The following is a 24,583-nucleotide window of genomic DNA, read 5'->3' on the forward strand; positions in this document are numbered from 1 at the left end:
ATGTAAGATGAGAGCATAAATAAGTAAAAAATGGTTATATTGGGCGTAGTGCACTAAAGGGGTATAGTTAATTTAATGAGTTATAGCTGACAAATTGAAATATATAGACCAGAACTTTTCTAGGGGAATAAGCAATGAGTATCGCCAATCTGCGTTTAGAGAGGGTATGAAAAGGGTATATATTTGTATGATGGATAGAGCATATAAGGAGGATAATCTGATTCCTACCTTTTTCTAATCCCTGTGACGTAAGAAACCATGATTAGTATACAATGTCATGAGAATATGTACTCTACCTACCTCAAACTATAGGTCGACTTAGGTACACTTTATAAATGAAGAGGCTACTCTATCTTCCCGGACCTTCTGAATCCCAAACACATTTTAAAACTGAACATCACTTGGGAATAAAATACCCCCATTTACATTACACATCATATAGGTAGGCTATAATATAGTAATACATAAATTCTTAACGAAACATCAAACCCAAAGAGAGAACAAGCCACCACACTTTCAACCTAACTACCCATGGTATAATGTTTTATAGGGCATAGAATATAATAGTCAGATTCAGAAGGACCTTATACAGTACAATGTGAGACTGTGGTACATACGTGGGAGGACAAGGATTAATATACAGCGTCACATTATAATATAAACTTTACTCTCATCATCATTAATAGGGCAGCCTAAGTACATTTTATAAGTGAGAGGGCTTTACTTTTTTGGTCTTTCAGATTGCTAAGCACATTACAAAGCTGAATACCTCCCACGGGTAAAATACCCACATGAACATTGCACTTCAGGTATGTGGAATATAAACCAGTCATGTGTAGAAGAGGATATCAGTCACATAGATAACTAACTTGAGCAGTTAAGTTTAAATTCAGAGCCAGACATATTGATAACTGACTACATACTCCCAAAAGGTACATCGATATATGGCATAGACTTAGTAGAACATCTGACACACAGGAATTGTAAAACCAAACATTCATTTTGGCTACCTAATGAACTGCACATTATACAGGTGCTAAATACGAAGTGGTATTGGTGAAGTTTATTTATAGCCATCATAAATAAACCAGCTCCAGGAAGTTGCCGTAGTCAGTCTAGATATAACCAGCCGTGTAGCATAGGAAGAGCAGTGTTTAAGCACAATAGGGATAACTATGTAGGTCTGAGGACTAAGTTTGCAGCATATTGTAGCTATCAGACTGTAAAGGCAAACAAAGATCCACATACAATAGTCCAGGGCGCAGTATCGTTGCTGCTGTAGTCTCAAGCTTCTCCGGTCTGTGCCTGACTCCCTATGGTCCGATAAACTTTATATTTGAAACGTTTAACAATAGTTCCCAGCATTAGTCCAGTTGTTTCCCAAACCGGAATGCGATAATGGTAGAGCCGTTTTTATTCAGTCCCCTCTGCAACTAAGGCACCTTACGAATATAGATTAGCCCTGTATGAGGAGGGAAAGAGAGCCCCTGGAATCACACCACAAGCAGTCTTGTAAGGGGATTACTCATGCAGGTCTCTATGCTGAACTAAGAAGTCGTGGAGTATTAAATTTTGAGCTGCATCATACACGCTGCAGCCAGTCCGCTGATCAGCACCAATGTAGTCTAATGGAGGACCCGGCAGTCTGTGACTAGAGCCTCCTGGCTCATATCGATGCGGGCTGCTTAGTCTCCAGCGCACACGCAGAGTGTTCCTGGAGATAGGAAATCCCTTTGGCCGACCTAATATATGTTTAACTGCTGCCCCCGGCATGGAGCTCTGGACCCAGGCAGCCATATCAGGTCAGTATGCTTTTTAGATCCCCCTCTGCCACCTCTTCCACAACCTGTTTCCACATCTTTAATGCCTTTAACCCATTGCTGCTGGTTTGTGCTTGCCTTATGCATGGCGCAATTACAAATATATTCACCAGGTACACTCTATATTGTGCCTATAATTTTATCTCATCCTCCCAAAGTTCTGGATCTTGCTCCTCCGCCTCCATTAAAAATGTAACACCACCCTGGGATATGTTATTGGTTTGCAGTGGTAAGATGAGATCTCTAGAGAGTCTATTACCTCCAATGTAAGCCGTTCCGACGGAGCGCCATGTGGTTTAGGCTGCAGGGAGACGGCTGATTGTATATCCGTCTCGATTTGAGCTGTATGCACCGATCTGCAAATTTCACACCCAGCGATTTTCACAGCTCTCTTGTCTGTCTGGTGACCGGATCCTGTCTTTTGCCTAGAATTAGGCTTAAGATTGCTCCTTTTTAGTGCCTGTGTGCTACGGAGCTCCTCACATACACCACCATGTTGGAGCTCGGTCCGGCTCCGCCCCCAGCCCTTTCTTTTTAGTTTCTGAATTGTATTGTCTGCAGTAGTATATATGGAAGCAGTTTTGCAACAATGCTATACAATAAGCAAGAGCACTAGATGGCAGCACTATTTCCTTTCATTCACAGGCTACCTATCTAGAGATCTCTTCAACAAATAAGAGAACGAAGCAAATTCGACAATAGAAGTAAATTGGAAACTTTAAAAAAAATTGTATTCTCTAACTGAATCATGAAATAAATTTTGGGTTTCATGTCCCTTTAAATTCACTAAAGCAGCGCCTGAAATCATTACATAGATTTCAGAAAGGGTAAACAAATGTCATATACAAAATTCAATATATTTTTATAAAAAAACTTGACTAAAAAAATAAATAAGTTACTAGATTTTGATTTGCACAATAAGATTCTGTAGCTTTTGACAAAACCATGTAACATATGTAAGGGTTTTGTAACCCTTTATTTGTAACGTGTCAGACCAGCAATCACAACAAATCAAATTTTGAAGTTAAATTCAGCTTAAAGGGACATGAACTCCAAAAACTTATTTTACGATTCAGATAGGGAATGTGATTTTTAACATTTTTCCAATTTACTTCTATTATACAATCCGCTTCATTCTCTTTTATCCTTTGTTGAAGTAGTAGCAAAGCACTACTAGGAATTAGCTGAATACACTGGGTAAGCCAATTAATTACATGAGGTATATATGTACATCCATAAATCATATAGACTCATGTCTATCTAGGTATATTTTGTAAACATAGGATATAAAGAAAACAAAAAAGTGGGCAACAGAAGTAAATTTTAAAGTTATTTAAAATCACATGCTCTATCTGAACCAGGAATGAAAAAAAATGGGTTTCATTTCCCTTTAAGGAGTTTTTGAGATTGATAGGTAATCTGCTGTGCATTACAAATTAAATTAGAATGCAATTAGAGAGTTATAGGGGTATGAATGAAACCATGTTGAGGGGGAACATAATGTCAATGTGATTGTCCAGCAGATCTCTAAAGGTAGTAAGCCTAATTACTTTTAAGCACATTAAAGACATTGTATTGGGGTCAAACATCCAGGAGCTGCTGAATTATGACATGTTAAATTGTAAGAAAGCCTTAAGCATAAAATACTTATGGTACAAAAGAAAAACTGATGTACATGTCAGTAAACCTCTAACAGCTCCAGTCAAAGTTGTGTAGATAAAAAATAAATTCAATAAGCAGTTTACCCACCTATAGCATCACACTTCCACCGCCCACGCCCCTGCCCAAAGCATGAGCAGTTCATCAAGTGACCTTCATCATGCTTCTTAGAGAAAGTTTGGTTCACATCATAAGTGATGCCATCCACAATACACTGATCTGTCAGGAAAAAGCAACATTATGGTGATGTCTTAATACACTGGCCAGAAAAAAAAAAAAAAAACACAACTCGCCAACATGTAAACAGACTTGTTTCTCTTAAAATTACAAGTTTAACACTAAATAGAGCTAGAAGATCTTTTACCTTTGAGCTGTGAATAAGCAATGCAGTTCCATTCCCCACGCCCGTTCCCTACACATGTGCACCTCATCATGTGCCCTTGGTCATGCTGTTTGTCCCACTGATCACCCACACGGTACATGACACCGTCATTTGTTGTGCATATTTCTTCATGAGCTATAGGGAAAATAAAAAGAATTGTATGCAAAAGGGAAATTTCTTCTTACCTGATAAATGTATTTCTTTTACAAGATACTATGAGTCCACAGATTTCATCCTTACTTGTGGGATATCGCCTCCTGGTCAGCAGGAGGAGGCAAAGAGCACCACAGCAGAGCTGTATATATAGCTCCTCCCTTACCTCCCACTCCAGTCATTCGACCGAAGTTAGGAAGAGAAAGGAAAAGCCAAGGTGCAGAGGTGACTGAAGTTTAACAAAAGGTAAAAACCTGTCTCATAAAAACAGGGTGGGCCGTGGACTCATCTTATCGTAAAAGAAACAAATTTATCAGGTAAGAATACATTTCCTTTTCTTTTACAGGATACGAGTCCACGGATTTCATCCTTACTTGTGGGATACAATACCAAAGCTATAGTACACTGATGAAAAGGGAGGGACAAGACAGGGAACCTAAACAGAAGGCCCCACTGCTTGAAGAACTTTTCTCCCAAAAACAGCCTCAGACGAGGCAAAAGTATTAAATTTGGAAAAAGTATGAAGAGACGACCAAGTTGCAGCTTTGCAAATCTGTTCAACAGAAGCATCATTTTTGAATGCCCATGAGGAAGCCACAGCCCTAGTGGAATGAGCCGTAATTTGTTCAGGAGGCTGCTGTCCAGCAGTCTCATATGCAAAACGGATGATACTCTTCAGCCAAAATGAGAGAGAAGTAGCCGTAGCTTTCTGACCCCTATGTTTCCCAGAAAAAACAACAAACAGGGAAGACGATTGCCGAAAATCCTTAGTTGCCCGTAAGTAAAACTTCAAAGCACGGACCACGTCCAAATTATGTAACAGGCGCTCCTTCTTAGAAGGATTAGGACACAAGGAAGGAACAACAATTTCCTGATTAATATTCTTGTTTGAAACAACCTTAGGAAGAAACCCAGGTTTGGTTCGTAACACCACCTTATCCGAATGGAAAATAAGATAAGGAGAATCACATTGCAATGCCGAAAGTTCAGATACTCTTCTAGCAGAAGAAATAGCAACCAAAAATAAAACTTTCCAAGATAATAACTTAATATCTATGGAATGCATAGGTTCAAACGGAACCCCTTGAAGAACATTAAGAACTAAATTCAAACTCCAAGGTGGAGCAATCGGTCTAAATACAGGCCTGATTCTAGTCAGGGCCTGACAAAAAGATTGGACATCTGGAACATCGGCCAGACGCTTGTGTAACAAAATAGACAATGCAGAAATCTGTCCTTTTAAAGGAACTCGCTCACAACCCTTTCTCCAATCCTTCTTGGAGAAGGGACAAAATCCAGGGAATCCTAACACTACTCCATGAGTAGCCTCTGGATTCACACCAATAAAGATATTTACGCCATATCTTATGGTAAATTTTCCTAGTCGCATGCTTATGAGCCTGAATCAATGTATCTATGACCGAATCAGAAAACCCTCGCTTAGATAAAATTAAGCGTTCAATCTCCAAGCAGTGAGCTGCAGAGAAACTAGATTCGGATGATGGAAGGGTCCCTGAATGAGAAGGTCTTTCCTCAATGGAAGCTTCCACGGTGGCTGAGATGACATGTCCACCAGATCGGCATACCAAGTCCTGCGAGGCCACGCAGGAGCGATGAGGATCACTGATGCCCTCTCCTGTTTGACTCAAGCAATCACCTGGGGAAGGAGAGCAAATGGAGGGAACACATAAGCTAGGCTGAAAGACCAAGGCATCTATCAGCTCGGCCTGGGGATCCCTGGACCTGTACCTCGGAAGCTTGGCATTCTGGCGAGATGCCATGAGATCCAACTCCGGCCTTCCCCATCTGAGAAGCAAGCTGGAAAATACCTCCGGATGGAGTTCCCACTCTCCCAGATGAAAAGTCTGTCTGCTCAGAAAATCTGCTTCCCAGTTGTCCACCCCTGGGATGTGGATCACAGACAGATGGCAAGAGTGAGACTCCTCCCACTGTATTATCTTGGCTACTTCTGTCATCGCTAAGGAACTTCTTGTTCCTCCCTGATGATTGATGTAAGCTACCATCGTTATGTTGTCCGACTGGAATCTGATGAATTGGGCCGAAGCCAACTGAGGCCAAACCTGAAGTGCATTGAATATTGCCCTCAACTCTAGGATATTAATGGGAAGGAGAGACTCCGCCTGAGTCCATACACCTGAGCCCTTAGGGAGTTCCAAACTGCTCCATCCTAACAAGCTGGCATCCGCTGTCACCATCACCCATGAGGGTCTGCGGAAGCATGTCCCCTGGGACAGATGATCCAGCAACAACTACCATAGGAGAGAGTCCCTTGTCTCCTGATCTAGATTTATTTGTGGAGATAAATTTGTATAATCTCCATTCCACTGCCTGAGCATGCTCAGTTGCAGAGGTCTGAGATGAAAACGAGCAAACGGAATGATGTCCATTGCTGCTACCATCAATCCAATTACCTCCATGCACTGAGCCAATGACGGCCGAGGATTGTTCTGAAGGGCTCGGCACGTATTCAGAATCTTTAACTTTCTGACCTCTGTCAAAAAGATTTTCATAGATAGTCTATTAGAGTTCCCAAGAAAGGAACCCTTGTCTGTGGAACTAGCAAACTCTTTTCCAGATTCACCTTCCACCCGTGAGTCCTCAGGAAGGATAGAACAATGTCGGTATGAGACTTTGCTAGCTGATAAGACGCCTGGATCAGAATATTGTCCAGATAAGGCGCCACTGCAATGCCCCGCGGTCTTAGAACGTCCAGTAGAGACCCCAGAACTTTTGTGAAAATCCTGGGTGCCGTGGCCAGACCGAAAGGAAGAGCCGCAAACTGAAAATGTTTGTCCAGAAAGGCAAACCTCAGGAACTTGTGATGATCTCTGTGGATAGGAACATGAAGATATGCATCCTTTAGATCCACGGTAGTCAAATTGACCCTCCTGGATCAATGTAAGAATGGTACGAATAGTTTCCATCTTGAAGGATGGAACTCTGAGAAACTTGTTTAGACTTTTGAGGTCTAAAATAGGTCGGAACGTTCCCTCCTCTTTTTTGGGAACTACAAATAGATTTGAATAAAATCCCTGTCCCCGTTCCTGTATTGGAACGGGACATGTTACTCCCATGGAGAAGAGGTCTCCTAAACAACGTAAGAACACCTCTCTTTATCTGGTCTGCAGATAATCGAGAAAGAAACCTTCCTCTTGGGGAAGAATTTCTGAACTCCAACTGATACCCCTGAGACACAATGTCCAATGGTCCAGCACATCTCTTATCCAAGCCTGGACAAAGAGATAGTCTACCCCCTACTAGATCCGGTCCCAGATTGGGGGCCGACCCTTCATGCTGACTTGGGAGCAGCAGCAGGCTTCTTGGATTGTTTACCCTAATTCCAAGATTGGTTGGGCCTCCAAGTGGTCTTGGTTTGAGAATAATTCCCTTCCTGTTTTAGCAGAAGAGGGGACGCCCTTGAAATTTCGAAAGGAGCAAAAATTACTTTGTCACCCTCTGTTTGAATTTCTTATCTTGAGGGAGGAGATGACCCTTGCCTCCTGTGATATCTGAAATAAATTTCCTTCAAGTCAGGTCCAAACAGGGTCTTTCCCTTGTAAGGAATAGCCAAAAGTTTAGACTTGGACAATACATCCGCAGACCAAGACTTCAACTATAAAGCCCTGCGTGCTAAGATGGAGAACTCCAAACTCTTAGCCGCCAATTTAGTAATCTGCAGAGAAGCATCCGTAATAAATAAAATTAGCTAACTTAAGAGCCTTAATCCGATCCTGTATCTCTTCTAAAGGAGTCTGTCTTAAGAGACTCTTCCAGAGCATCAAACCAGTAAGCGGCCGCACTGGTAACAGTAACACAGGCCGCCGGTTGCAAAAGGAAACCCTGGTGAACATAAATCTTCTTAAGGAGGCCCTCCAACGTCTTATCCATAGGGTCCTTAAAAGCACAACTATCCTCAATATGAATAGTTGTTCATTTGAACAGGGTAGAAATGGCTCCCTCTACTTTAGGGACCGTCTGACAAGAATCCCTAATAGCGTCGGCTATAGGGTACATTTTTTTTAAACATGGGCAAAGGAGAAAAGGGAATGCCTGGTCTCTCCCATTCTTTTGCAATAATCTCTGTAGTCCTCTTAGGAACAGGGAAAACATCGGAGTAAGAAGGAACCTTCAAGTATTTGTCTAACTTACTCAATTTCTCTGGCGGCACTACTATAGAGTCACAGTCGTACAGAGTAACCAACACCTCCCTCAGTAAGAAATGGAGGTGCTAAAGCTTAAACTTGAAGGCAACCACATCCAAATCAGTTAAGGGTAAAACACTCCCTGAGTCAGAAAGTTCACCCTCAGAGAGGACCTCTGAACTCTCCAACTCAGTACCCCGGGAGGGTACATCCGCAATTGCCACCATAGTATCAGAGGCAGCATTGCCTACATAGTCTTTTATTGTACGCTTGCCGTGCAAAATGGGAAAGTTAGATAACGCATCAGAAAGCGTAGAGGACATCACTGCAGCAATGTCTCTTAATGTGAATGCTGCAGAAACTGGAGAAATACATGGCGCCGCCTGAGCGGACGTTAAAGGCTGTGACGCTTGGGGAGAAAGCTGCGGCATACTTTGCATCTCATCTGCAGACTCTTGAGAAGCATCTGCCTTAGGCAAAGGATTATCAAAAATGTTGTCTCTAATGTAAGGCCCTCTCACAACAGGAGGGGCAAAAAGGAACCGGAGGTTCCACAGTGGCATTCAAACACAGAGCATGCTACAGTCTGGATATCTGAATCCATACTAACAGAATTAGGAAAAAATAATTTTTTATTTTATAGTCTTAATTAAAATGAATACCCAATTAATGGTCAAACAGAATATTGTTAAAAGGATTGTCAGTACAATAGTAATGCTGACAGACACTGTACCTTTAAAAAGTAAAATGACTGATAATTTTTCTGATGCACAAAAAAAAATGCTAAACAACTTCTGAAACACTATAGCACCTCACCTCAACAGCTCTGCTGAGGCGCCCACCTGCCCCCACGGTCCACCGACCCTTCTAGGCACAATTCAGAACGTCAGTCAACACCTAAAACCACTTGCTTTATTCTGCAAACCATGCGGTCAAGGTGTCACTCGATGTCTGTGCGAACAGCCGGTAACTTCCGGAAGAAAAGAAACTGCGCGGCTACAGACAAAGCGCACCAAGAGAACAAACCCCGCCCATCATGGGCGCAACCTAAGACATCCGAAACCATCGACAAAAAAAAAAAAAATGTCTAACCCAGCCGTGTACCGGAGTCTAGTAATCATACTCCTACACACTCTCCCAGCATTAGCCCCAAGTCCACTTGTTAATGACCCAGTAAAGCAATACCCGGTACATAAACAATTTCAGCGTTTCTAGGCCTACGTTAATAAAGGCCAGTACAGTCTGATAAAAACAAATCATTGTTGTCCGTTAACATTGAACATCTCTTATCCAAGTTCCCATGAGAACCCACACCCTGTTAATAGGACAACCCTTCCAGAGCCCATAGTCTCCAACAGATTAGGAATGCACAGTCAATTTTGAGATATGCTGAAAGCCCCAGAAATAAAAGACTGCACTTACCTCTATGCTGAGAAACAGCATGAAAGTCTCACAGTACCAAGAGGTCTTCTCTCTCCTGCAGCTCTGTGAACACATAAGGGCCTCAGTTAATATTCTGAGACCATCAACATAAGGGCAGCACAAGTATGGGAGGCGCAGTGAGGCTAAAACTCCACCAGTTCCCAATGCTTTAAAGCCACCTGTAGCTCTACTCTAGAGGCAGACAAGGAATACGGCTACACCCTATAGTAAAATAGCACACTTTGGTACCATTTTAAAAATAATAAACTCTTGATTGAAGAATCTAAACACCTCACTTTACCTCTTCCCATCACTAACACAGGCAAAGAGAATGAATGGAGTGGGAGGGAAGGGAGGAGCTATATATACAGCTCTGTTGTGGTGCTCTTTGCCTCCTCCTGCTGACCAGGAGGCGATATCCCACAAGTAAGGATGAAATCCGTGGACTCATCGTATCTTGTAAAAGAAAATGGTCAAAAGTTATCTAGAAGGTAAAGTTAAATGAACAGCAATATTACAGGAATTCCAAGCAGCAAAGATGGGATACCAATAAACACTGTCTAGACTTCTGTGCATGCAATACAAAATCGAATCTCATTGATAAATATACAAAGAGTTCAACCTTTAAAATAAAAATTTCCATAAAAAATGAAAAATTGTCTACACACCTGCCATGGGACAGAAGCCAAATTTCTGATCCACATCATAGTTGATTGTAGTTCCACACCATTTCATATTATCCCGGCGGCCCTCAGAGGTGCAGTCTGTATAGTTCCGATTGTTATACAAAAATGGAAAGCTGCAGAGAGCTCCATTAGAGTTACCACCTCGTGTTTGTACCAACACTAAAGAGAAAGAAGGGAACAGTTTAAGCAATGGAATCCATATTTAAATTAAATGTCAGGAATATTAAAAAACAAAACAAAAAAAAAACACACACACACACAACATACTTATCTGCTCTGTACAGAAGGAGTAATTTTTATCCTGATCATAGTTAGAGGTAGTTGAACACCACAACTTCCCATCTTGACGTCCATCAGTTGTGCAGGCATAATAAGTCTTTTCATTGTGTATGAAGGGGATTGCACAAGCCTCCCCATTGGTATTGCCACCAAAAGTTACTGTTGCGACTGTTTGGAAAGAAAATTATATTATCAGCAATAATGAGATGATAGAGATCTCATATATATATATATATATATATATATATATATATATATATATATATATATATATATATATATATATATATATATATATATATATATATATATATATATATATATATATATATATATATATATATATATATATATATATATATATATATATATATATATATATATATATATATATATATATATATATATACATATACATATACATATATACACACACACATCTTGAATTAACACTTACCCATCTCTTCACAGCTAACACCATTGCCAAGGCAGGTACAGAGCATTTGTTTGCTTCCTTGTGCCCTTATCCATCTCATGCCAATGGCATACAGAGTCCCACTGTCAGTCACACAGTGGCCAAAGGGCTCCACGTGTCCTTCAGGTTGATAGACTGCAGTTTGGATGTTTGTGTAAGTGTTTGAAGCAACTCCTAAGCAGTGAATAAAAATCATTACTCAATTCTTGTACAGATGCAATTAATGTCTAATACATATAGCATAACCCTTCAAAAGTAAGAAATTGTATCAGAAGGGTAATATGTATTTACACTAAAGATGGATACTTTAGTAAACTATACACTCAACAGATTTGGTTTGTAGACAAAAAAATGTTTAGAATGTTCATATTAATTCCAAAAGTGTGAAATATCGAAAAATTAGAAAGATGGTAAACATGAGAAATAAGATACACATTAGGTTTAAAGAATTTAAAGCTTTTAGTTTTCAATACTCTTACCAGATGCTTGCAAAGAGGAGTGTCTTTCACACTTCCACTCCCCTCGCCCGTTCCCTGTACAGATACATTGTAGCAAGTTCCCTCTTGAATCAGTTTTGGTCCAAGTTTCTCCAATTCGGTAGGAGGTTGTTGTGTCCTGATCATTACACCTATCTATAAAGAGAAACAGTAAGTTATACATATAAAATACATAAGCTACATACATAAATACACATGTAGACAAAACGAATGTGTTTATAGTTTTGATATAGATATATACACATACACACTGCTTTTTGTATTTTCCAAAATGTCTGTATCATGCATTTGAAAAAGGAGGTGGAATACCTCCGAAACGTCATGCATTTTTAACTTAATTTATTAAATGTTAAGTTTTACCTGAACCAGTGAGTGCCTTTTTTCTCTATCTATCTATCTATCTATAGTAGCCTGTGGCCTAGCACTCCTTCCACATCAATGTTGCCAATGCCTGGGTGCTATCCTCAAGTGGTATGTATAGAGTAGTGGTAGAGATGAAGGGCACTCACATGACTTGTATCAATAAGTAACTTTTATTATGCTGATTACATTAATACAGTGTCGACGTTTCAGCCTTTTCTAAGGCCTTCTTCAAGACAAATTCATAGTCTTAAATCGTGCGGAATGCACTGTCAGCGGCGTACTCCCAGAGTATAGTGAATGATTCACTATACTCTGGGAGTACGCCGCTGACAGTGCATTCCGCACGATTTAAGACTATGAATTTGTCTTGAAGAAGGCCTTAGAAAATGCCGAAACTTCTACACTGTATTAATGTAATCAGCATAATAAAATTTACTTATTGATACAAGTCCTGTGAGTGCCCTCCATATACATACATACATATATATATATATATATACACATATATATATATATATATATATATATATATATATATATATATATATATACATACACACACACACACACACACATATATATATATATATATATATATATATATATATATATATATATATATATATATATATATACACACACACATTATATATATATATATATATATATATATATATATATATATATATATATATATATACACACACATATATACACATATATATATATTTTTTTTTTTTTAATTTATTTCAAACAAAAAAAGAACACAACATACTTTTGGATGAACATGTAATGCGTCCATTGCCTTCTCCCAAGCATGTACAGTCAACCATCATCCAGCCTTGGTATGGCTTTTCCCATGTCTGTCCTACCACGTAGGATGTCCCAGCTGTGTTGTCATAACACCGTTCAGCTATGGTGATAAGAGAAAACGGGTGTGAGCTTAGTATAGCTGAAGTTTTATGCCAAAGGTAATATGCATTTTCCCTCCTTTGAACCAAAAATAATTACACATAGTAAAAAAGTATATTTCACAACAGAGACATGTAAATGCAACACTGTCCATCTCACATATTTACATGATAAAACAAAGATTGGGTCAAAATTGGTTTTGTTACCCTAAATCCGTGAACTGTTCTGTGGAAAAAATGCTAACCAAATCTTTGTATTTTGTTTGTTTTTATTTATAGCTGTTCTTCAGTAATGATCTGATAGGATATAATGTCCATTTAAAATGAGTCAACACAAGAATTGTTATCGTTTAAAAAGATAGATAATGTCTTTATTACTCATTCCCCAGCTTTTCACAACTCTAAATTTCTGTCTGTTTCCAAGTCCCTAAAGACAGCTCCATGAATACATGCTTTTGTATTTGTTTTTCACATCAGGGGAAGTTAGTTAGTTCATGTGAGCCATATAGAGAATATTGTGCCAACGCCCTTGGATTCTAACAGCACTAATTGGCTTAAATGCAAGTCAATAGATAAAGTCATGTGATCAGGGGGCCCTCAGAAGATGCTTAGAAGCAAGGTAATCAGAAGTAAAAAGAATATTAATATAACTTTTCTGTGCAAAGCTGGGGAATGGGTAATAAAAATTGATTATCTATAAAATTTGAGTTGACGGTCCCTTTAACAAACAATTAGTATATTCTTAGAGAAGTTTGCTTGCTATGAAATCTTACAAACATACCTATGGGCTTGCAGGTCCATTCGCCCTTCCCATTGCCAAGGCATACACATTCCAGCATATAACCCCCAGATTCATGCGGCCTACGCCATGTGTCTCCAATTTTATATGAATTTCCACCCTCATGGCAGCGATCTGAAGTGAAAGTCAAATTGTAAGATCTAGATTTGTACAAATGAATGTCCATAGTCTACAAACTGTATTTAAAACAAATTAAAAAAAAAAAAAAAAAAAAAAAAGATAGAAAAGGCGAAATTAAACTTACATGATTAAGATAGCGCATGTAGTTTTAAGACCCTTTTAAATTCACTTCTATTTTAGAATATGCTTTGTTCTCTTGGTATCCCTTGTTGAAAAAGAATATGCACATATCCTACACTAGTGGGAGCTAGCTGCTGATTGGTGCCTGCACACATTTTGTCTCTTGTGATTGGCTAACTAGATGTGTTCCGCTAGCTGCCAGTAGTACATTATCCTTCAGCAAAGCATAACAAGAGAAGAAGCAAATTTGATAAGACATAAATTAGGAAGTTGTTTAAAATTGTATGTTCTATCCATATCATGCCAACAGTTTTCCTGCTGTAACTACCCCAGGTAGTTAAGATTTTCTCTATCAAACTTTTACTTCAAAATGATCCGTTTATATTACTGACCTTGATAATGTTTGTGAAATCAAGATTTACAAGCAGCGCTTATACTATAACAGGAGATGGAAAAACAAATCTTAAAGGGACAGTTTACTCAAAAAAAGTCTCCCCTGTAATTTGTTCCTAATGATTCACTTTACCTGCTGGAGTGTATTAAATTGTTTACAAGTATTTCCATTAGCCTTATAATGGCATTTGAAATAGTTTATTTAGCCTGTGGTATCCCCACCCATCCTGAAAGTTTTTGGTCTTGAGGCCAAGCTGTGTTAACACAGCCAGTAGAAGAAATTACACTCCCTGTGGGTTATAGAAGAGATAAGGTAATAAAATGTTAATTTTCCATTGTTCTCTCCAAGTACTGGTGATTGGTTTATGGACAGATATAAGATAAAGAAGCAGGTGATATGTACACAATGTGATAAAGTAATGAGATCTGGTTATACCTACAAGCTCAACCCATTTTATTAGGTTGTGGATTCAAAACACAAAATCAGCTAATTCATATACACAAATAAGCCTTAAAAAGCAAATCTTATACATTTTATACTCTGCAACTGGAAAAACAAGTAATTGGAAACACATTAAGGGAAAAACTATTTTCTAGTATACTGTCCCTTTAAGTACTTGACTTCAGAGTACCAAAGTATAGCAGTGTGTTATAGAAAAGGTGTTAAGTGTTTTTCAAGACCACACAACATGAATGTGCCATAATCCACACCAGATGCTATTCTCCAAAGCATTTTAGCTGTCCATCCGGGTTAGCCAACTGAAGCAGGGGTATCATTTAATACATCCCATATACATGTCTATCATGATGCATTTAATACAAGTGGTACATCTCTGCACAAAATGTGTCAGTAGATCTTGACACACTAGGTCATATCTAGTGAAGAATTTCAAATGTGAATGTTTGAATTTAATTAGAAAAATAATTATTCTCATTTACCAATCTATTGTTCCCAAATACTGAAGAAAGCCTAAAATTCTATTTAAAACCAGAAATCCTAAGCCTTTATCATTGACTTACTGTCTTAAGAAAGTATGTGAGTCAAGTTAAGGATAATTTATTAAGCACAAACTGGCTTTATAAAAATAATGAGTGCCTGCCCACCAAATTGAATGTTCTCTAGCCATCATATACCCTGGTACATAGTGATAATGTGTCATGTCCCAACACTGACTTGTTGCACATGTCCCTTTCCTACCTTAGTTGATGAGCTGCTCTATAATACAAACTTGCTTTAGCTGCAGGTTTAAAATGAATATGGTTTCTAGAGAGTTAACAGTGAAGGATAGAGAGTCATGTGATGCATTTCCTTGGAATGCACTACAGCCCTCTCTGACAGCTATGGGGTAAAAGACCATTCAGATCCTGTACAGGAATCAGAAAGACAACACATGGTCCCCTACCATGAAATAACACATTAACACCTTTTTTTGCCTGTGGGTAACAAAGGTCATGTGGATCATGAATACCTACACAAGCACTGACTTGCCACTGAGAATCTGGCTGCGGCCAAATGTCAAAGCCAATTACTTTGAAGGCAACAATATATTCAGTGGTATCTGTCTTTTGAAATGCAAAATAAAGCAAACATTACGCTACAAAAAAAAAAAAGGGGGGGGGGGCAGTGTACAAAAAGCTCAAAGTCTTTGTAACAAAGCTGAATACTTCTACACTCACAAGTACACAATCCTTAAAGGACTTGGCTTTCACAATGACACTTACTTGCAATGGTGCAACTGATCCTTCCTCTTCCTGCTCCAATGCATGTACAGTCCCAAATCATGCTATCTTTAGGCCGCTCATATGTATTCCCAACTTGGTAAGTTTTTCCAGTGTACTTGTCAAAGCAAGTTTCTTCCTCTGTTCAACAAGTCAAGGAGATGGAACATATAGAATGAGTCAATTTCTCACATGAATAACCAACATCATAACCAAGAGATAATGTACTTTAGCTTTGCTAACAAATGCAGCTAGTCATGACAATTGTCACTGTAAAGTTGTTGAGGCATTTTAACATTACATGTTATTAATATGAGTACGGTCGGTGTATGTTGCTGCAAGCATAGAGTCAAACAGTGAAACCCAAACAAAACACAAAATATTTTATTTTAGCTCTAGTGTCCCTCAAAATCTATTGATAAAGCAGTTTGTTTTATTTACCACCCCCTGCAAAATAGTTGTATTATTCTGTGATAAAGACCCTACAACATGCCACCCCCCAGTCAATACAGGAGGATCCACCAATTATCTACTGTCTCCTGCAACAGAGGTCACACTGGAATAGTGACCGACTGACCTATCTTGCATCAGGTGCTGAAGCAATGCCAAGTGCTTTTTTTCTCTTCTTTAAAACATTTACAGATATCAAAGTTCAGTCCTTGATTTATTTGTAAATGGTCTTAAATGACATACAGGTAAATTGTAATACATTTACTTTGTGTATTGCTAATTTTATTAATCCAACTCATAAAAACATTATTGCTTCAAAAATCTATCACAATAGTTTAAACAAACAGATAATTTCACAAAAGAAGTTAAATGTCACTGATCACAGATCTACTGTAAGTGGCCTAGAGACAAAGGATAGCCCTATTTAAAATGCATTCTATCTAGCATATTCACTAATGCAGGCGATCTCTCCATTGAGAAAAGAAGCTCTAATTAGAAATGTACGAAGACATTTCTCACTGGAGAGCACTTTTATTCTTTGCATATATCTGCCAATTTGACATCAGTGTGCTTTCAGCCAAGTTATTACTCATGCTCCTAAATTACATAGCTGCACACAAAGAAATAGGACAAGTTATGATATGGTCTTCACAAAGCCCATGCTCAGCATCTCACAGGCTCTTTTTACTTACTCTCTGGTTTACTTTCACAGTTGAAGCCTCTACCTCCTCCATAACAGGTACACACCAGGGTGTTGCCAAGGTAGGTTCGTTCCCACTGTTGGTTGATTTGGTAGTATATTCCATTATCATAGCAGCCCTCTATAAGAAAAGGAAAAAAGGCGTTATACAAAGTTTCCTACTGATGTGTTAAGATGTCTGCCAATTTGAAAAAACATTCAAACTAAGCATGAACTACATCTCCATAGCCAAGAAGATGTTTTAGAATATTAATGTATTGTGTATCAACATTCCAAGTAACATTATATTCATGGGATGCAACATAAAAATGGACAGTAAAGTTAAAATGTAATGATTCAAATTTGCTTTTTTCTCTTTGTATACTTTGTTGAAAGGTAAACCTAGGTAAGGCACTGTGGTAGCAGTGTTAGCCACAATTTCTGTAGAAATGTTATACAAACACTGCTGTCAGAGTGCTAGACATGTGCACTGTTCTGAAGTCCTATGAGCCCACCAAGGTTTACTCTTTAAAGTATACAATGAGAACAAGTCAAAATTGATAGTTCACTGCATGCTCTATGTAGACCATGAAAGTTAAAATTATGATTTTTCTATCCCTATAGCAATGCTATAAATAATTGCACATTTACAAGGGGCTATGACACAGTTGTCAGTACTAAACACACACAATGCATTTTACATCATTTCATAAAATATGGCCTCAGGTAAGTCTTCTCTAAGCAAAATTAAATCAGCTGCAAGTCAACAGTCTTACAATAAATTTGATTTAGGGCCATACAGAAAGGCATGTTACCACTAATCAGAAGACTAGAGCTTCTGCTATAATAACAAATGATTCCACTTAGCCTCCTTTGGTTGAGGAACACCACTAGTGACAGGTCTATTTAAATGTACTTAATTAGGAGAAAGACTCTAGAAATTAATAGAAATTAATGGAAGTTGTAAGAACACAAACTGGTTATAACAAGATTATAAACAGGATATTTAAAAGAAAAATTGAAACTATTAATACTGAAGAGAAAGTTCTCCCCAGAACCTTTTTTTAGTGGGTGCACCATCCAGCTGATTTTACTGACCAACCGCATAAAATGTTTGCAGGTATTAAGATGAAATTAGCTAATATTAAAAACATTCAATTTTTATTGCACAAAATTATCATGAAATAAATGTTAAATTATGCAATTAATTTGTGCTTGGGGAAAAAGAGAAAATTATATAATATTAGAAAATATTACACTGCTCCCTGATACTTTATAATGCCACACAGGTGGCAAAAATTTCTGTGGAGAACTGTTTAGTGTGTCACTAAAACATTAAGGGGGATTGCACACTGCATAAACAGACTACTGTAAATAAAAAATATACCTAACTTAAAAAAACAGACCTTACACTTACCAAAACACAGAGGGGGAGTTGGCCTCCCAAATCTCCAACTATACCGCAAAGCGATCCTATTGCAACACATTGTAGACTGGAGCCATAACTCTACACAAAAGGCCTGGGTGCACTTAGATAATCAACTACTTAACAAAGAAAATACAGCAACATTAGCTTGGCTAGAACCACGACATAGACCAGCCACATTGAAATACTATCCCATAATCAATGAAACCCTAAGAACTTGGGACAGAATAATCGCCACATCCCGACACATCTCTACGAGATATTCACCACTTACCCCCATCAGGGAACACCCAGCAATACCGCTGGCTCATGCCAAATTGGCCAGCAGACATACATACAGCCTGAGGGAGGGAGCCTTGTATTATGCACTAGAAGCAGGTGACATAGCTCCACTAACAGAGTTACAAAAATGGGACAAGATCCTCTTTTCATCATGGTTCTCACGATCACAAGTCAGACACTTTGTCACAACACATAAACACAGGAGCGAAATGAGTAGAGATCTAACACCTTTTGAACTGTTGTGTTCGCAGCAAGTACCCCCTAGACACACCATATCTCTTATATATAAATTACTTTTGGTTCCCGATGAAGAAGTTGTACCTTCTTACACAAAAACTTGGGATAGAGAGATGGGATTGGACACACCCTTTTCAGAATGGAAGAGGGCATTCCAAATAGCAGCTAAGGCATCATCCTCTGCTGCGATACAGGAAATGCACTTTAAACTAATGAGTAGGTGGTACCTCACCCCTACACGACTGCACAGGTCTAACCCACATATTCCTGCATCCTGTTGGAGGGGTTGCGGGCAAGAAGGAACGATGTACCACATCTGGTGGACATGTCCGTTGATAACCTCTTTCTGGGAAGGGGCTTTCGCAACAATGTCAAAAGTAATTGGATCGACTTTGTCTCCGAGAATGAGCACATTGCTATTTTTGCATATCCCAAAGATACAAAATAAAATATTGAGGCCCCTCCTGTTGCTAATGATAAACGGGGCTAAAAAATTAATCCCGTTGAGATGGAGATCGGCAACCCCCCCAGCAATATCTGACTGGTATAACCAGACAGAAGACCTTCTCTCTCTGGAGAAGTACCACTACATAATAACGGGTAAATTGGAAATATATAACCTTATGAAAGACACCTGGGACCAACATAAAACCCTATGCGCACCTCCCACTACCACCTTGCCCTCATAACGAGTTAACTGTCATACACATTACATTACTCGACACTTTTTATTCTTTTCCTTATCCCCTCTGGTCACCCCAGGGGATCTCCTCTCCCCTTTCCCTAATAATTTTTAATTTTTTTTTTTTTTTTCTCTCCTCCCCCATTTCCCCTTCTCCCTCTCCTATCTTACTACCCCTTATTTCACTCCTTACTTCTACTCCATCTTAGGACCTTCACTTATTCCTATGTTTCCCTAACCTACATGTAAATTCTTATCTTCTGGAATAGTTCATACTAGTTGCATTAACTAAACAAAAAGGCACAAACCACTAGATAATTACCATTTATATGCAATTGCCAAACCCTGGGTCCTCGGACCCAGAGGAGGGCACCCAAATGGAATCTATACAGTGGTTTATTCTGAAATACTGGAAATTATAGTTTATTACACCTAGGTAAAAATATAGTAGAAAACTTATATGTTTAGTATTAAATACAACTCTTAAGATAACAGAAAATTTCTCTTATATGTTATGCATCTCCTAGGAATACACTTTGTACAACGGTTCTTCCTTTTTTTTTTAATATGCAAAAAACAAAAATTCTGTGAACCTTCATTTTGTTTGCCATTTATTGTAACTGTGAAAACTTTCAATAAAAATTAATAAACAAAAAAAAAAAAATATACCTAACTATCACTACCTTTAAGTAACCCAACAACATTAGGCTCATTGCCCTTATTTGTATCCCCTTTGTCATCTAAAAAATAAAAAAAGTTATAGCTAAAGCTACTTCCTATGAAGACACATTCTATAGTGACTGAGCAAATAAACATTTTTCTTTTCTAATTAGGCCACTTCAGAGAGACACGTTAAAGTATCTATTAAAAAAAAAACTATGTTTATAAGTTTACAAAACAGTAAGACAAGATGTAGAAGACACGATGAATAAAAGATTTCTACATTCACTTCTCAATGCTAATAAACATGTTACAATCGTCGAAGGGAAAAGAGAACAAAAGGGGTTTCCTCTGAATTCCAGAGCTTGGCTTTTAATTGAATTTTACCCCTAGGTGTTAAGTGACAAAGGTTTAATTAGCAGTCATTTCTGAATACCCTGAGGCTACAAAAATCTAATGATAACAGGAGACAAAGGTAACAAGAAGATGTGAGAAGAATAATTTCAGTGAAGCAGGGAATAATTTCTCTATTGTTCTTTGCCTTTAGGTACCCATTGGAAGAATAATCCAGAACAATTTAGTAGTTTATAACCCTGTTGTATTATATACTCCTCCTTCCAATTGAAGTCAATTGCTGTAAAAGGGAACATTGCATAATTGGGATAGATTAAGAACAGTACACCTAAATGTTGCTATCAGTTTGTAACTGATCGTTTTCTTTGTTTGTTTGTTTTTTATTTCTAAAAACTATGCAACATGTAAAAAAAAAATAAACAAAGCCATAAAGCCACAATAAAACTATATGCATCAAATCAATGATGCTTTTCATTTTCAAGTCCAGTAGTTCATATCTTAGGATCAGGCCATTAACCACATGCAGGATGCAACATTAATACTGTCAATTATAGATAAAATACACATTTATATTCTCAGGCCAAATATAACTTCATCTAAAATAGAAGCTGGCATATGGCAGAAGTATTGTAGTGATAACCAAACATTAAAAAAAAAAAAACATGTTAACAATGAAATCCTCCTGTGCAGCACATTTCAGTGTTAAAGGGACAGTAAACACCAAAAATGTTATTGTTTAAAGACAGTCAATCACTTTATTTATCATACCCCAGTTTTGCATAACCAACACTGTTAGATACAATGTAATCCCAGAGGTAATAAGTATATTAATATAAGCCTCTGTAGAATACCCCCTTATCTCAGTTCTTTAGACAAACTTGCATTTCAGGCAATTAGTGCAGTCTAAAATAACTCCATGGGTGTGAGCATGATGTTATCTATAAGGCACACGTGAACTGACGCCCTCTAGTTGTGAAAAACTGTCAAATGCATTCAGATAAGAGGGGGCTTAGAAATTAGCATGAGCCTATCTAGGTTTAGCTTTCAACTAAGAACTCCAAGAGAACAAAGCAAACATGATGATAAAAGAAAATTGGAAAGTTGTTTAAAATTGCATGCCCTATCTGAATCATGAAAATTCAATGTGGAACTTAATGTCCATTTAAAAGGGATACAAAACCCAAATGTTTTATTTTATGATTCAGATAGAGCATTTCATTTTAAGCAACTTTCTAAATTTACTCCTAATATATTTTCTCTTTGTTCTTTTGGTATCTATTTGAAAAATATGAATGTAAGCTTAGGAGCTGGCTCATTTTTGGTTCAGCACCTGCCGATTGGTAGCTACATTTAGCCACCAATCAGGAAGTGCTACCCAGGATGCAGACCCAAAAATGGGCTAGCCCCTAAGTTTACATTTCTGCTTTTCAAATAAAGATTAAAAGAGAACAAAGAAAAATCGATAATAGGAGTAAATTAAAGTTCCTTAAAATTGTATGCTCTATCTGAATCATGACAGTAAATAATTTGGGTTCCATAGCCTAGCTGCAATTTAATTAGCATTAAATTGTTACAGCTGCAGTCCACTACCTTCAGGCTGAAGTTCATTCAATGTGGTTGGTTCTGGTATAGATACGCAGGGGGCTTTATAGCATACTTTGTACTTGGAATGAGATCTTTGTTAATAAACACTAAATGACAGGAATGAGTATTTTCATCTTTGTAAATACAGCTATTAAACACAAGCAGCTTAGTTTGTAGTCTGGGGGGGGACCAACTAAATTCTGAAACCATATATCCCAACAAAAGCTACATAAAAACAGCCAGCAATGTAAAGAGATGGTTAAATAATATACAGCTGGATATATTGTTACAGCTTGTACAAATAATGAAAAAATAAATAAAGTACATGATACCCTTAGTTTCATGCTTTGTAACAGAAACCTCTATATATTTATTGTGGTGCCTCTATTAGAAACCTCAATGTTTGAGCCAGAACACTAGAGTAGAACATTGTAATGGTGGGGGTATTACAGGATTCACTCTATCACACTCTGGGAGATTGATTTATTACATCCCCACAATATGTACTCACTAAGATTTCCATATAGGGCAAGCAACATGAAAGCCAACTTCTAATAAAAAAATCTGGCTTCTCATGTTAGGAGGAAAAAAAAAAAAAAAGGAACTAGATTTTCTAACCGTTGCACTTTCACCTTTCAATCCAAATGCATAATTATCTGACACACAAAGAGAAGCATATCTGTGCCTACTTACCAGAAATTACATATTGGTAAATATTCATATTATGTATAGAATCATTTATCAAACATGCAGTGGTTTATGGATATGTAGTTGGCATAATTTGATGCAAAAGTTGTAATAACTAATATGGAAGCAAAAAGTATAAAAAGGAGATATACAAAAAGAATGAGAAAATCTATACTGTACTTGTTAAAACCAAACAGGGTTAGAAACAAAGAATATCAACTGGACTGCTTTTATGTGATTATAAAAAGGTGCAATTATTTAGCAAAACGTCCTAAGTGTTAAGCATCCCAATATGTATTTAATAAATCTGTTCATTCTTGCTATATCAACATCACACAAATATGGAACACCAGAGTTTTGTTGTCGATCGTTTAAAAGATCACAACATATTAACAAAGAACAGAACTGGAGAGAGGAGTGTATATATTAAATAAATGGTGCCTGGCTCTCTAAAAATCGTAACGCTGGTGAGAACAATGCAAAAGGGAGTGTGAGTGAGTAGTCCATATGAACTAAGATTTGAGTGACAGAGATTTACTGTAAGTGGCACGACAGACACTGAAATGGAAATGCTAATGGTTGTTTAGCCTAAACAAATTGCCAACTTTTGTGCTGAATATCCCAAACACCCATTTAAAACTTTACTGATAGGCTGCAAACGAAAGTTGCACTATATCCATCATTACACAAACCCTCTTTGTCAGCAAAGTAGCTAAGGCATTCCACTGCCCCCATCCACCACTCCTTACTACAGTAAATGATGGGGATACCCCTTGCTTACTCTGGTAAGTATCCAATGGTACTTGCTGTTGTCCGCTTTGCTGTACTTGTCTGCGGGTCTTGCTCCTCTTGGGTAAAGCACGAACCACGGCGCTCAAGCATAGTACCAAGAGCAGCCCTGCCAAGGGCCCTCGGGGCATCTTCATGGCGAGTGAAAAAAGCACGGTGTGTGGACGTCCGTGCGCGATTCACTGTGGCAGTAAAACCAACTACTGAAGATAAAATCAGAAGCACCGGACAGAGAATTTAGAAAGAGCTTACACTATTTATATATAAAACTAGCCCGAGGGCGCGGTCACCGTTAGACACAACGCGCATTGGCCCAGGCGTCAGATGAGGGCGAGGTTTGCGTGCCTATAAACTGAGGGGAGCGAGCCGTGCGCATACAATAGAGGTTGAAAAGGTGAGCGAGCTTGTTATTTAGAACGGTAGTTGGAGAATGGCCGTCTTCTAAAGAAGGCAAACTTTTTTTTATTTGTTGAAACCATCATAGTTTTATATGGAAAACTACTAACAAAAAACATCTAATTGTTTTTTCAGTTAATTTGGATGATTTCTATTGTAAAGCGCTTCGTTTTTCTCTCTCGGTATTTTGGGAAGCCTGGACCCGGCTAATTAAGTAATTGGAATTAATTGGAACTATAGGGCCAATTAGTAACGGCACTGTGATACTTATTTATACGGTATCTTCTGCTTATCAGGAAGCTTATGTTGGCACTGGAAAAGGGTCAGTAGTGCTTATGGTTGCAAAGACTGTAGATATAGCAGCAGTTTGAACACATTTTACTTACCCTGTGTTTT

At 38.1% G+C, this 24,583-nt stretch overlaps 1 protein-coding gene across 5 annotated transcripts in view; it reads right to left on the reverse strand.

Annotated features, from left to right (window-relative positions):
- FN1 (fibronectin 1) overlaps positions 1-24,015 on the reverse strand; it is a 70,078-nt gene extending 46,063 nt beyond the window's left edge. For all 5 annotated transcript variants that reach the window (XM_053698812.1, XM_053698811.1, XM_053698810.1 and 2 more), the window contains exons 1-11: positions 23,784-24,015; positions 17,104-17,232; positions 15,965-16,102; positions 13,592-13,723; positions 12,675-12,812; positions 11,519-11,671; positions 11,022-11,213; positions 10,553-10,732; positions 10,268-10,444; positions 3,844-3,996; positions 3,570-3,698 (exon numbers count right to left, since the gene is read on the reverse strand). In XM_053698812.1, coding sequence (XP_053554787.1) covers positions 3,570-3,698; positions 3,844-3,996; positions 10,268-10,444; positions 10,553-10,732; positions 11,022-11,213; positions 11,519-11,671; positions 12,675-12,812; positions 13,592-13,723; positions 15,965-16,102; positions 17,104-17,232; positions 23,784-23,928 — 1,666 coding nt within the window. In that variant the 5' untranslated portion in view covers positions 23,929-24,015. The remainder of the gene's footprint in view (positions 1-3,569; positions 3,699-3,843; positions 3,997-10,267; positions 10,445-10,552; positions 10,733-11,021; positions 11,214-11,518; positions 11,672-12,674; positions 12,813-13,591; positions 13,724-15,964; positions 16,103-17,103; positions 17,233-23,783) is intronic.
- Positions 24,016-24,583: the final 568 nt, after the last annotated feature.

This window comes from Bombina bombina, chromosome 1, assembly GCF_027579735.1.
Source record: "Bombina bombina isolate aBomBom1 chromosome 1, aBomBom1.pri, whole genome shotgun sequence".
Taxonomy (NCBI): Eukaryota; Metazoa; Chordata; class Amphibia; order Anura; family Bombinatoridae; genus Bombina; species Bombina bombina.